At 36.9% G+C, this 13,245-nt stretch overlaps 1 protein-coding gene across 1 annotated transcript in view; it reads right to left on the reverse strand.

Annotated features, from left to right (window-relative positions):
- PREX2 (phosphatidylinositol-3,4,5-trisphosphate dependent Rac exchange factor 2) overlaps window positions 1-13,245 on the reverse strand; it is a 466,421-nt gene that overhangs the window by 176,973 nt on the left and 276,203 nt on the right. The window contains exons 19-23 of the mRNA XM_007947357.2: window positions 12,743-12,828; window positions 11,234-11,370; window positions 6,140-6,257; window positions 5,106-5,290; window positions 2,747-2,908 (exon numbers count right to left, since the gene is read on the reverse strand). Of these exons, the coding sequence (XP_007945548.1) occupies window positions 2,747-2,908; window positions 5,106-5,290; window positions 6,140-6,257; window positions 11,234-11,370; window positions 12,743-12,828 (688 nt within the window). The remainder of the gene's footprint in view (window positions 1-2,746; window positions 2,909-5,105; window positions 5,291-6,139; window positions 6,258-11,233; window positions 11,371-12,742; window positions 12,829-13,245) is intronic.

Below are 13,245 nucleotides of genomic sequence, written 5' to 3' on the forward strand. Positions count from 1 at the left end.
AGCATCATGATAGATGGAGAAAAGATTGAAGCTGTCAAAGACTTCATATCACTTGGTTCTACAATCAACTCCAATGGAAACATCAGTCAAGACATCAAAAGATATATTGCCTTGGGCAAATCTGCTGCAAAATACCTCTTTCAAGTGGTGAAGAGCAAAGATATTTCCTTTAAGACTAGGATGCGCTTAATCCAAGCCATAGTATTTTCAAATGCCTCATATGCATGTGAGAGCTGGACATAAGAAGGATCTAAAAAGAGTTGATGTTTTTGAGTTGTGGTGTTTGCGAAGATTATTGAAAGTACTGTGGATTGCTAAAAAGACTAACAAATATGTCCTGGAGGAAGTGCAGCCAGAATGCTCCTTGGAAGTGAGAATGTCCAGACTTCATCTCACCTGCTTTGGTCATGTTGTCAGAAGGGACCATTCTCTGGAGAAGGATGTCATGTCTGGTAAAGTGGAGGGTAAATAAAAGAGGGGAGGGCCCTCGATGAGATGGACAGACACAATGGCTATAGCGATGGGCTCAGGTGTAGTAGGGATAGTGAGGCTGTCACAGGACCGGGCAGTGTTTCGTTCTATTGTACACAAGGTCACTATGAGTCAGAGACAACTCGACGGCACATGACAACAACAACCCTATCGGATGTGAGAATATGAAGAGGGATTTTACTCACAATTTTCCAGCTCTATAACCTTCAATTCATGTATCAGTTTCAAGATTATGTGGCAATCACAACTGCATGTACTTGTAATGTTCAAAATAAGACTTTTAATTTCTACATGTAACATTTCTGTGTAAAATAGGAACTATCTCATGAGTGCTGATAAATACTAATATTTAAGAATGTATCCTCAATACCCAAAATAAGCCTAATTATGGAATTACTCTAAAATCCAAAAATAAGTCCAGAAATAAGAAAAGTTCTAAGGACAGTGTAGGGTGAAAGTGTTCCTCCAAACAGTGCATGTTTGTACATCTGAACCACCCACACATTCTATTCCACTGAGAGTAAATGTCTGGGTATGATTCATTTAGATCACGAGCAGGGTCCAAACTTCTCTCATACATGTGCTGAAAACATCTGTGGCCTGTGCAAGAAAATCTATTATGATCATAGCAGCCTGGCTATAGAAATAGTAGAAATCAGCTGGTTTCTATTTTAAAACCTAAAACATTTAAAAAGTCAAAAAATAAAGTAAAGCTAGGTCTCTTTTTGTTTGTTTGTTTTTATGGATACGTTTTATTTCATGGAAAAAGGTATGTTTAAAGGCTTCACCTGGAAGAAAAACATGTTAATAATTGTTTAAAAGTAAATATGTAGGAATTAAAAATTTATAATCACAAATGCTATAGTTTCCATTGACATGAAGTTGACACATAATTGGAGTTAATCTTATATGGTCAAGGGCTATTCTTAGGTATCCACATTTTACTCAAATAAGAAAGGTTCTTGAAATGTTTTCTTGCTAACTTTGCTTCTCCATCTAGTGAGAATGATAGCCAATTACTTTGAATATGTTTATGGTTATGAAAAGAAAAAGCTTTTAAAGCACATAGATCCCAGTTGATTAGAAGTTTCTTTCTAAATTAAAAATAAAAACAAATGAGACAGCACATCATAGGATGCATATCTAGTCTGCTACTTGATAGCTATGTGACTTTAAGCAAATCCTTAGTCTGTAATTGTCTGAGAAACAGCAAGATGACAAGAGTCAGTACACAAGGCTCTTCTGAGGTTTGCATAACAATAATGTACAGAAAAGAGCTCTGGTGGCTTAATGCCAAAGGCATTTGGCTGTTAACTATAAGGCAGGTGGTTCAAACCTACCAGCAACTCCTCAGAAGGAAGGTTGGGCAATCTATTTCCATAGTGATACCACCTCAGAAAACCAAGGAGGGGTCAGTATGAGTTGCAATTGACTCGATGGCAGTGAGTTGTTGTTTTTATTTTTCCTCTCAGATAATTTGGTTATATTATATTACCATCTACTAAACTGATCATAAGTTGGTCCATCTTTCTTTTTCCTTTATAGCTGGGAGACAGTTCTTATTCACCAGGATGATGTTTTGAGAATTCCCAACATTTGGGGAAAACTCAGTACTATGTAATTCTAATCCACCACAACATGCACTCAGATTATCACAAATTTTCTGTTGTTGTTAGAAACCAAGGAATGATACTTTCTTAATCCACCATAACCAAATCATCGTAAGGTTGTATAAATGCCTAAAGCACTTGACTGCTAACCAGAAGACTGGAGATTCAAACCCACCAGCCACTTCTTGGAAGGAAGACCAGGCAATCACTTCTGTAGAGACACCGCCTCAGAAACCCAAGAATGGCTTGCAATAAGTCAGAACTGACTCAACTACAGTAAGCTTTTTTTATTTTTTTCCTAATACATATCTTGAAGGGATCTCTTTCCTTCATCTCCAATGCTTCTACACAAGTCCACATCACCATTAACTTGTACACAGACAGGTAGAAAAGACAACTTCCTATTCTCCCCACTCTGGCTCTTCCCCCACCAACCCTCTTCCTAAACTGCTGCCAAAGTGATTTTTATAAAGAAATCTGGTCATCACACACTCCAAAAACTCATTGGACAAATCTGACTGTCTGTTTTCTTTTTCAAATGCACTCAACTCAAATATCAATAATTAAATTAAATTCCATCTTCAAATAATAATAGTTTAAATAATAATTACATTTTAAATCAATTTGATACATAGATCCTTTACCTTTTTATAGCTGGATATTCTATGACATATGTGCTCAATTTTTTCACTGCAAATGGTACTGAATTTGCTCTGAAGGTCAGTAGGAATCACTTCATTTAAAGAGTTAAGGCTGGTACAGCTTTGTACAAAATGATCATCACTTTTAGCCAAGGCTTCAAGAATCTGTAGTAATGAAACTCACACACAGCCACACACAGAGATACACACACACACACACACACACACAAAGAATCAAGACAAAAAAAAATTAAAACTTCATGATTAGCCAAAAAAAAATTTTCATAATATAAGAACACAGGGTGATCTTTGTTATTTGTCTTTTTGCAACTATCTGGAATTTTATTTTCAGTAAAGCACTGGTAGTGTGGTGACTGACTTGTCTGTTAGAGATCCCCTGTTTTGTCTTCTGCTGGCTATAAAAGCCTGCTCGAGGGGATGAGTAGACTTCAGAGTCTGTGCTGGATAAATCTGTACACTCAATGTGGAAACATATCTCCTAAATTTAATTCAAGTTACTCAGCATATTTTTTGTGTGTGTATGTGTGAATTTGCTAGTAGAATAACAAAAACTAGACAAAACCAAAAGCATCCACACATGCTACTGAGAGCTCTGCATAGAGAGTGCATTTAAAGTTTGCTAAAGGAATGAATAAATGGAAAGCAGCTATCTTGCTAAGGTGCAAAGCTATGATCCCTGCATTGTCTGAGCATTCTTTGGTAGAAGAAGAAGATAAAAGTACCTACATGCTGTTTTCAATTAGCGAATTCTTTTGACTTTTTGAAGCATCTGTAAGGCAGCTTGTGTGTGTGTGGTATATGTGTAAGTGGGTATGCACGAGTACATGTGTGTACCATTGACCATTGAGAAATTTCAATGATCTGAGAGTTAATTATGTGGTATACTTATACATAGCATTTATGTTTGTCCAAAGATTACATATCTTTATAATATTATATGAAAGATAAAATGTATAGATATTACATTTGAGCTCCTCACCACCTCCATCTCAATATCATGAAGAGTGTAATATTTTTTTTTTTGCTAAGAAGTTTTTTTTTTTTTTTTTTAATTGTGATTTGGGTAAAAGTTTACAGAACAAATTCATATTCCATATGACAGTCCATACACAGTAAGATTTTTATTTAATCACTACTTTAAAAATTAAAGCTGAGCTTATTGTTAGTGACATGATATCAGTTAAATTTCTTAACTTCTTTGACTTTCTTTCCTTCATTGTAAAATGGAATTGTATTTGTAGTACTAGTTTATACTATCATACATAAAATAATCATGTAATTGTGTGAACTTTAAATAGTGGGAACATGAGATAATTACACTACTCTGATCGCAAATATTTACATGGGCCCCCTTAACAGTACAATATAGATGGGAAGGGGCTACATTTTGAAAATATGTATTTTATAGCAATAGATACATATAGTTATATGGTATCACTAAAATGATGAAGTTTTTATAAAATTAAAATTCAAAATATAAAACATAAAGTAGTTGTCTTTTGAAATATTATTTTTTTTTCTCTCTATATATTATTGGGTCCCACTAAAATTAAAACAAAAAAACATGTTACAAATGTTAACTCAATGAACTTTAAATATTTGAAATAAGAATTGAAATGAAGAAATTAAGGTGAGGAATATATCTCATTTTTTTGCCTTGTAATATCTGAATTCTCACAGGACACATAAACTGTAAAGAACTTTTGGAGGATGCAGTAGGTGGTTGATGGATTTACCTTGTGGAAGAGCCATGAAAAGCAAACTTACCATCACCTCTTTCTTAACATTTGTTTTCTCCATTTGGATGAAGATTCTCTTCCTCCCTCCCTGTCTTGCTTTTAGTCTAAATACCTTACAATGTAGCCCTTTCCAACAAGAATTACAGAAATGTTTGAGGATCTATTCATAACCTGATCTCTAAGCTTCCTGGAAGTTTAATGAAATAAATATTAGACTTGCAAATGTGAGATTTTTTTTATATTTCACAATACTCTGCATAGGATTAGTTGTACCTTAAAAAAGCAAAAAATAGCATCACCTCTCATGATCTCCTCTGAAAGGTATTCATGATACTGAATGAATATACGTAGCAAACTTAATAAATGTGGTGAAGCCTAACACTTGCCCAATTAAGAGTCCCATCCAACTTCACATTGTCTTCCAAAAGAGACCAAGACAAAGAAGATTATGTACACACTGAGAAATGAAGAGCGAAAATACAAAAACAAGTTTCATGAGCTAACAGTCACAGCATGTACAGCTCTAAAAACATCAAAAACTAGAGATTGGGGGTGCTTTTTTTTTAGAACAAAGAACTTTGTTTTCCCAGGATTGCTCATACCTTGGCAGTTAAGCTGAAGAAACCTTTGGGCTCAATCATCTTCTCCACCATGTTGCACTTGATCCCAGCTGTGCTGTCGTACTCATACACTACCCCATATTCCAGGTGCACATTGTCCACAGTCAGGCTCACGTGTTCCTTCTTCCCCTCGATGATAGCCATGGTGTTGAACTTGTCAATTACTTCTGGGTTAAAGGCAATTTTAATGCAGCACATTAATGAAGAGTTCATTAGCCTATTCAAATAACTGAATCCCTTCAATAAATTTTAGAGTTCTTTAAAGGATGGGAAATCTTATGTGCTAAATGAAAGGATCTATCCTTGTTGCAAATTGAAATATTTTTGGTGACATTCTACTATTTCAGAAAAAATATGCTTGAGTGGAATTTATTAACTGCCAAATTTCTTTTTTTGTTAGTTTGAGTGATCTTGGTTATTTTTATTTTTAACTCTAACATAACTAGCCTTATCTTTGCACATCTGCTTGATCTTTGGACCACATGTACAAATAGTTATATTAATATAAAAAGTACATATAGAGTTTTATAATTTTTTTTTTTGGTTAAAAGCAGGCATGACTTAAAGTCAGGATTTCTACTTAAAAAAGACAATCTGGAGAGACTGTGTAGATTTGAGGTCCTTGAAATTCCCTCCCTCAAACAAAAAAACAAACTCCATCTTGGAAGAAGTACAACCAGCTCCTTAGCAGTGAGGATGGCAAGACTTCATCTCACACAATTTGGACATGTTATCAGGAGGAATCAGTCCCAGTAGAAGGGCATCATGGTTGGTAAAATAGAGGGTCAGCAAAAAAGCAGAAAACCCTGAATTAGAGGGACTGATACAGTGGCTGCAATAATACAAATATAGCAACAATTGTAAGGCTGGCACAGGAGAGAACAGTGTTTTATTCTGTTGTACACAAGGTCTCTATGAGTCAGAATGAATCAGTGGCACCTAACAACAACCACAACAGGCACAGGCAAGTGAAAAAGAACACTATGAGCAAAAGAGGAGAAAAAGGAGGAACTTACCTTCTACTTTGCAGTCAAAAGCGTCCCCCGCTTCATCGCCAGGTACCTTGGAGTTAGATTTCTGCAGGTCTTCTTGGGCACTCTCAATGCTGTTATAAACCCATTGTATGGAATCTTGCTGGAAATGAGGGTGGAATAAAAACCTCAAACATTTTAATGCTTCTTAAAATGAAAATTCCTTTTATAACTTGTTTCAGAAGGAGACTTAGCCATCTCACCTATTCTTCCAGTTTGTTAAAAGAATGACATTTGAAAGGGAGAGAAAATCATCATCAAAAACTAATAGAAAGCTGCCTGAAATCCATTAAATGGGGGAGAAATAGTCTCTTTACCAAATGGTGCTGGCGAAACTTGATATCCGTTTGCAGAAAAATGAAACAAGATCCATACCTTACACCATGCACAAAAACTAACTCGAGATAGATCAAAAACTTAAATTTGAAACCTAAAACTACATTTCATCACAGAAAAAATAGGAACAAACTTAAAAACGAAAAAACCAAACTCACTGCTGTCAAGTTGATTCGACTCATAGTGACACCTCCTTGAGTTTCTAAGGCAGTATCTCTATGGAAGTAGATTGCCCAATTTTCCTTCCAAGGAGTGGCTGGTGGGTTTCAACTACCAGTCTTCTAGTTAGCAGTCAAATGCCTTAAGCACTATGCCACTATCAAGTATAACCCAAAATGCACAAGGAGCAGAAGAGAAACTAGATGATTGGGACCCTCTAAATAATAAATTCTTATGTGCATCAAAAAGCTTCTCCAAAAGAATAAAAAGAGACCCTGTTGTTGTTGTTATGTGCCATCAAGTCTGACCCAGCTCATAACGACCCTTCCTTGGGTTTCCGAGGCAGCATCACTACGGAAGTAAATTGCCCCATCTTCCTTCCGAGGAGTGGCTGGTGGGTTTGAACCGCCAGCCTTCTGGTTAGCAGTCAAGTGCCTTAGGCACTACGCTACCAGAGCTCCCAAAAGAGACCCTACAGATTGGGAAAAAAATATCCAGCAATGACATACTTGACCAGGGACTTATATTTAAAATTTATAGAAAATTCCAAAACCTCAAAATCAAAAAGACAAACTATCCAATTGAAAAATGGGCAGAAGACATGAAGACACTTAACCAAAGAAGATATTCAGGCAGCCAACAAACACATGAAGAAATGTTTGCCATCATAAGCCATTCCACAAAAAAAAAAAAAAAAACAACTCCATTTCAACTCATAGTGACCCCTCCTTGGGTTTCCAAGGTGGTATCTCTTTGGAAACAGATTGTCCAGTCTTCCTTCCAAGGAGTGGCTGGTGGGTTTGAACCGCCAGCCTTCTGGTTAGCAGTCAAATGTCTTAAGCATTACATCACCAGAGCTTCTCGTTAGCCATTACCAAAACCAAAACTAAACCCACTGCCATTGAGTTGGATCTGACACATAGTGACCCCTCCTTGGGTTTCTGAGGAGGTATCACTACAGAAGTAGATTGTCCAACCTTCCTTCTGAGGAGTGGCTGATGGGTTTGAACTCCCAGCCTTCTATTTAGCAGTCAAAATGCCTCAGGCACTATGCCACCTGAGCTCTTGAAGAGATGCAAATCTATTCATGTCCTGGCTCTCACTTCTTTAGGATATATATCTAGTAATGGGATTCCTGGATCAAATGGTATATTTCCAACTTTTTAAGGAATCACCATACTGATTTCTACAGTGGTTGTACCATTTTACAGTCCCACCAGCAGGGTATGAGAGTCCCAGCCTCAGCAGTGTTTGTTATTTTTTGTCTTGGTGAACTTTGTTGCTATTATTGCTGGTGTGAGATAGTATCCCACTGTTGTTTTGATTTGCATCTGGATGTGGTGAGATGGGACTCTCTTACACTGCTGGTGGGATTGTAAAATGATACAACCACTGTAGAAATTGGTATGCCGATTCCTTAAAAAGTTGGAAACAGATATACCATTTGATCCAGCAATTCCATCACTAGGTATATATCTTAAAGAAGTGAGAGCCAGAACATGAATAGATACATGCACACCCATTGTTCTGGTTATCTAGTGTCACTCTGACAAGAATATACTACAAATGGGATGGCTTTAACAAACAGGAGTTTATTCTCTTACAGTTCAGGAGTCTAGAAGTCTGAATTCAAAGTGCCAGGTTCTAGGGGCTGGGTGAAAGCCTCTCAACCTTGGGCTTCAGCTCTGCCTCCAGCCCCCAGCCCACTGGAGTTAGTAGAGGTGTTTCTTCACTCAGACAGCCACTGGCTGCTGAGGCTGCCAAGCCCAAGATTGACAAGTAAAAAGTCCCGATGATACCAAACCACATGGTAGGCCATTAATTCAAGTCCATTGTAAATTCCCAGGTCAGCAGAGCATGGAAGGCTGCTGAACAGCAACATAGCCACATGCAGGGTCCAAGCGTGCCATAAGCTAGCTATCATTCCCCAAGGTTTCTGCTTATATACAGGAAGCAGACCACATTCCCTAAGGCAGCTACTCAGCTGCTCAGTGTAGATTCAGCCATGGAGTTGATTACCACTCTCATCATGGGGAATACTACATCTAGCTGCCCAGCCACTCAACCAGGCCCACTCAAGTTGACACACAAACTGAACTACCACACCCATGTTCACTGCAGCACTATTCACAATAGCAAAGAGATTGAAACAACCTAAGTGCCTGTCAATGTTGTTGTTGTTATTTTGCCGCCGAGTCGGCCCCAACTCATAGCGACCCTTCCTAGGGTTTCTGAGGCAGTAACACTACAGAAGTAGGATTGCCCAACCTTCCTTCCGAGGAGTGGCTGGTGGGTTTGAACCGCCAGCCTTCTGGTGAGCAGTCAAGTGCCTTAGACACTATGCTACCAGAGCTCCTAGTGCCTGTCAATAGAGGAATGGATAACCAAGTTACAGTACATACACATGATGGAATACTAAGCAACATTAAAGAATAATGCAGAATTTGCAAAACACCACGTAATTTGGATATGAACTTGGAGGACATTATTATGCTGGGTGAAGCAAGTCAATCACAGAAGGACAAATACTCTATTAGTCCACTACTGTAAAAAGTCAAGGAAAGGTTTATTTATGGAAAGCAACTTTCTGTATTGGTTTCCAGGGATGAGGGAGGGGACGGAAACTTGCTAGATAGCTAAAAGACAAGTATTGATTTGGGTGAAGGGAAAGGCCGTATACCAAAAGTGAGTGAACAACACAATAACACTAAGGAAAATGAAGACACAGAGAGGTGCACCAGAGGTACAGACAACAAAGATAAACACTTATACATACATAATACTGTATTATCAGTAATAGTAAATGTTAATCTACAGGTAGATACATAAGTAGACAAGCTGAACGATGAGGTATGTCTAGGCAAAAGGGAATAAACCCATGACCATTTATAAGTTAGGCAGATGGTATTTCTGAATATGTATTTGTATGTGCTGTAAGAATGTCCATATAAATACAACTACCAGAGAGCAGAGTTATGATAACTTCTTAGCCACAGTCAACAAACCTGAGTGAGTGAGTTGTTGGACCCATGGGCTTGGGACCATGGTCATGGGGGACATTAAGCTCAACTGGTATAACACACTACACAAAAATATTGTTCTACATCCTAATTTAGTAAGTAGCAACTGGGGACTTAAAAGCTTGCAAGCAGCCATCTAGATGAAACAATTGGTCTCTCCTTGCCTGGAGCAAAGGAAAATGAAGAATACCGAAGCAGATGGTCACAATTAGTCCAAGGGACTAGTGGCCCATGCAAACCTCAGCCTACATGACCATGAGACCAGAAGAGCTAGATTTTGCCCGGCTACCATGGTCAACCACTCTGAAAGGGCTTAGTGCAGGCAATCCTGGATATAGTGGGAGAAAAATGTGGAACAAAACTCAAAATCATAAAAAAGATGACTTATTGGTCTGACAGAGACTGGTGAAACCCCCAAGACTATGGCCTCTATTCATCCTTCAGGCACGGAATTGAACTCACTTCCACGGTTTCCAGGCAAACAACTGACAGGCATATAAGGTGAACATTGACACCAGGTAGGTACACTCCTTAGGACAATCAATCACCGGAGATCAGAAGGGCAGTATTTACATAGGCAGACAGCTCATAGGGCAGAATGCGTAGGAAAAAAGGACACATGGAAAGAGTAACCACAGGCAGGAAATGGAAAGAGAGCTGATATTTTGTGGGGACTGTAATCAATGTCATGAAACAAAATGCATATGAGTTATTGTACAGAAAATGAATTTGCCTTGTAAACTTTCACCCAACTCACAAAAAAAGAAGGAAAAAAAAAAACTAATAGAAAGTCAATGACACTGATATTGTTTAACAAAGATATATTTTTAAATAAGATATAATTCCAAATGTCTTAAGTGCCTCAAGTATATCTTAAAATGAATTATAAATTATATTTTAAAACATGTTAGATGGGCAGTTAGATGAAACAAATATCTATAATTGTATAAACTATTTAAATACTTTTCTTACAGTCATATATTTTAATATATTACTTTCTTGAATGAAAATAATATGAAAATTGGAAGAATGTCTTTCTTCTTATTGGGCTCCCAATTCATAGATCTATCTTTTAATCCTTCTGAGTAATAAATCACCCTTGATTACAGTTTAACCACAAACCATATAAAACTTAGATTTTTTACTTTTTCATAGAAATCTTATAATAAACAGTTTAAGTATATATAATTAACATATGCAGACATAGATACACAGTGATCATTAAAATCCTAGAGCTATCACAGTGTCAAGAAAATAGTTCAAACCTTTGGAATTTAACTGGATTAACAGAGCTAATAATTTGGAAACTCATATCACAGTGAAAATGGAAATATCACACAGCACTTTTTATACAGGTATAAAACTGTAACAATAAAATATAATCCTTTAAATACAAGCAATTACAATTAACTGTGCAGATAAGATCATCATGAGATTTACAGTACTGTGTTGAAATGTGGGCTTGGAATTGGAAACTACACATCTCTGGCACTATGCTGTGTTCTCTACTATAAACTTTATGCAAGTTTTCAACTGGATGGAAATACACCAAAGGGCAGATTACCTTCATTGGTCGCCTGTATTTCCTGCAGGCTGTGAGGTGGGCAATGACACTGGCATGGGTCTCTTTGCTGACATTGATTCCATTTACTTTGATAATACACTGTCCAGGGTGAAGGCCAGCTGCTGCAGCCACAGTTCCTTTAAAAACAAATGGAAATAAAGAACAAATAGTGTATGATCCAACTTAATCTAGAAAAGGCAAGTACCTAAGGCATTAGACTGCTATCCAGAAGGCTGGCAGTTCAAACTCACCAGCCACTCCTTGGAAGGAAGGTTGGGTAATCTACTTCCATAGTGATACCCAAGGAAGGGTCACTATGAGTCGGATCCGACTCAACAGCAGTGAGTTTGGTTTTTTGGTTTTGGATAGAGACCAAAGGTTATTAGTGGTTCCCAGGGATAGGTGGGAGGGACAGTGTCAATGCTTAAGGGGCATTGTTAATGAAAATTAACATGTTTTGGTTTAGTCAATATGAAAAAGGTATTTAATGTGTCAATATTCCCTTTTGGTTTCATAATACTTCATGCATTACTAGAAAAGTTTTAATTATCTATCACTTTGTATGTTAAAATAAGATTCATACATAAAAAAATGAAAAGTTTTATTATCTAATAAAAGTCTAGATAGAATATTCTTGATAAATTTGGTTCTCATAGTAATGATCTCTCAAAGTTTCCCTGTATAATATGTAGGTGATCACATTAAGATGTTTTATTTTTCTTAGCAATAAAAAGCATATATTTCCCATGTTAGATAAGCACATGGCTTTTTTAAGCTTGTAGTGACACTTCTTGCAATGGCAACAACTTAAGCAATATGATGAGCAATTTCGTATCTAAAAGTTACTCTCTTCAATCATTACTAGAGTCAGTAAAAATTTAAAAATATAATATGATAAAAAGAGATGTCAGTGGCTGGTTTGCTTACCCGTCAAAGAAAAGAATAAAATATACCATAAGTTTTTAGTCACAAACTTATCAAATTTAAAATGAATGGTGAGATTTACCCATAGTTTACTTGGGTACATGAAGGAATTATATAACTATAAGTTATATAGCCCACAGATCATTTTTAAACCTGAGAAGTCATGACCTTTGAATTACTAACTAATTATGCCTGTCTGTTGTTTGGCTGTAAACCATGGGAATGAGTTCAAATTACTAACAAAAAACACAATTATTTATAATCAGAGAAAAATACAATAAGACAATCTTAAAATCATATATCCTTTGGCTGAACTGGAGTGTTTAGAAAAGGTTGGGAGGTGTTATACTTTTATTATCAACATTTTAACAATAATAAATAGGCCTTACAAATTCTAAGAATTTTAAACACCCTACAATTTTGTTTTTGACATGTATTTAGAAATTGAGTTAATACAGTAAAAATATGACAAATGAAAAAATTCAGTAGCAACATAATTAAGCATGTCTTAAATGCATTCCCGTTCAGCAAGGAATAGCCAAACCATGCTAGAAAGCTGTTTAACAATCAAGATCAGTTTCTTACCTCTCCCAACTGCATGCACAACCGATGGGCCAAATCCTCGAATCTGGAATCCAAGTCCATCAGCTGAATCTTGAATTTTCACTGTCCTAAAGTTAATCAGAAAATAGGAATAAAGGGCCACTTTGTTTAATACAATAAAAAACCAAACTCACTGCTGTCAAGTCAATCCTGACCCACAGTGACCCCTCCTTGGACTTCCATGGCAGTATCTCTACAGAAGTAGATTGCCCAATCTTCTTTCTGAGATTAATACAATAGTCATCCATATTTTATTCATTAATTCAATATATACATATTGAGGGTCTACCATGTAAGACCCTGGGCTAGGAAGCCTTGATGAAGACAAACAGGGTCTCTGCACTAATATGTTGTTGTTGTTGTTGTTAAGTGCCGTCGAGTCGTTTCCAACTCATAGCAACCCCATGCACAGCAGAACGAAACACTGCCCGATCCCGTGCCAGCCCCACAATCCCTGCTATACTTGATCCCATCATCACAGCCAC

The sequence above is a fragment of the Orycteropus afer genome, unplaced genomic scaffold (genome assembly GCF_000298275.1).
Source record: "Orycteropus afer afer isolate SDZICR_OR568_19922 unplaced genomic scaffold, OryAfe1.0 scaffold00181, whole genome shotgun sequence".
Taxonomy (NCBI): Eukaryota; Metazoa; Chordata; class Mammalia; order Tubulidentata; family Orycteropodidae; genus Orycteropus; species Orycteropus afer.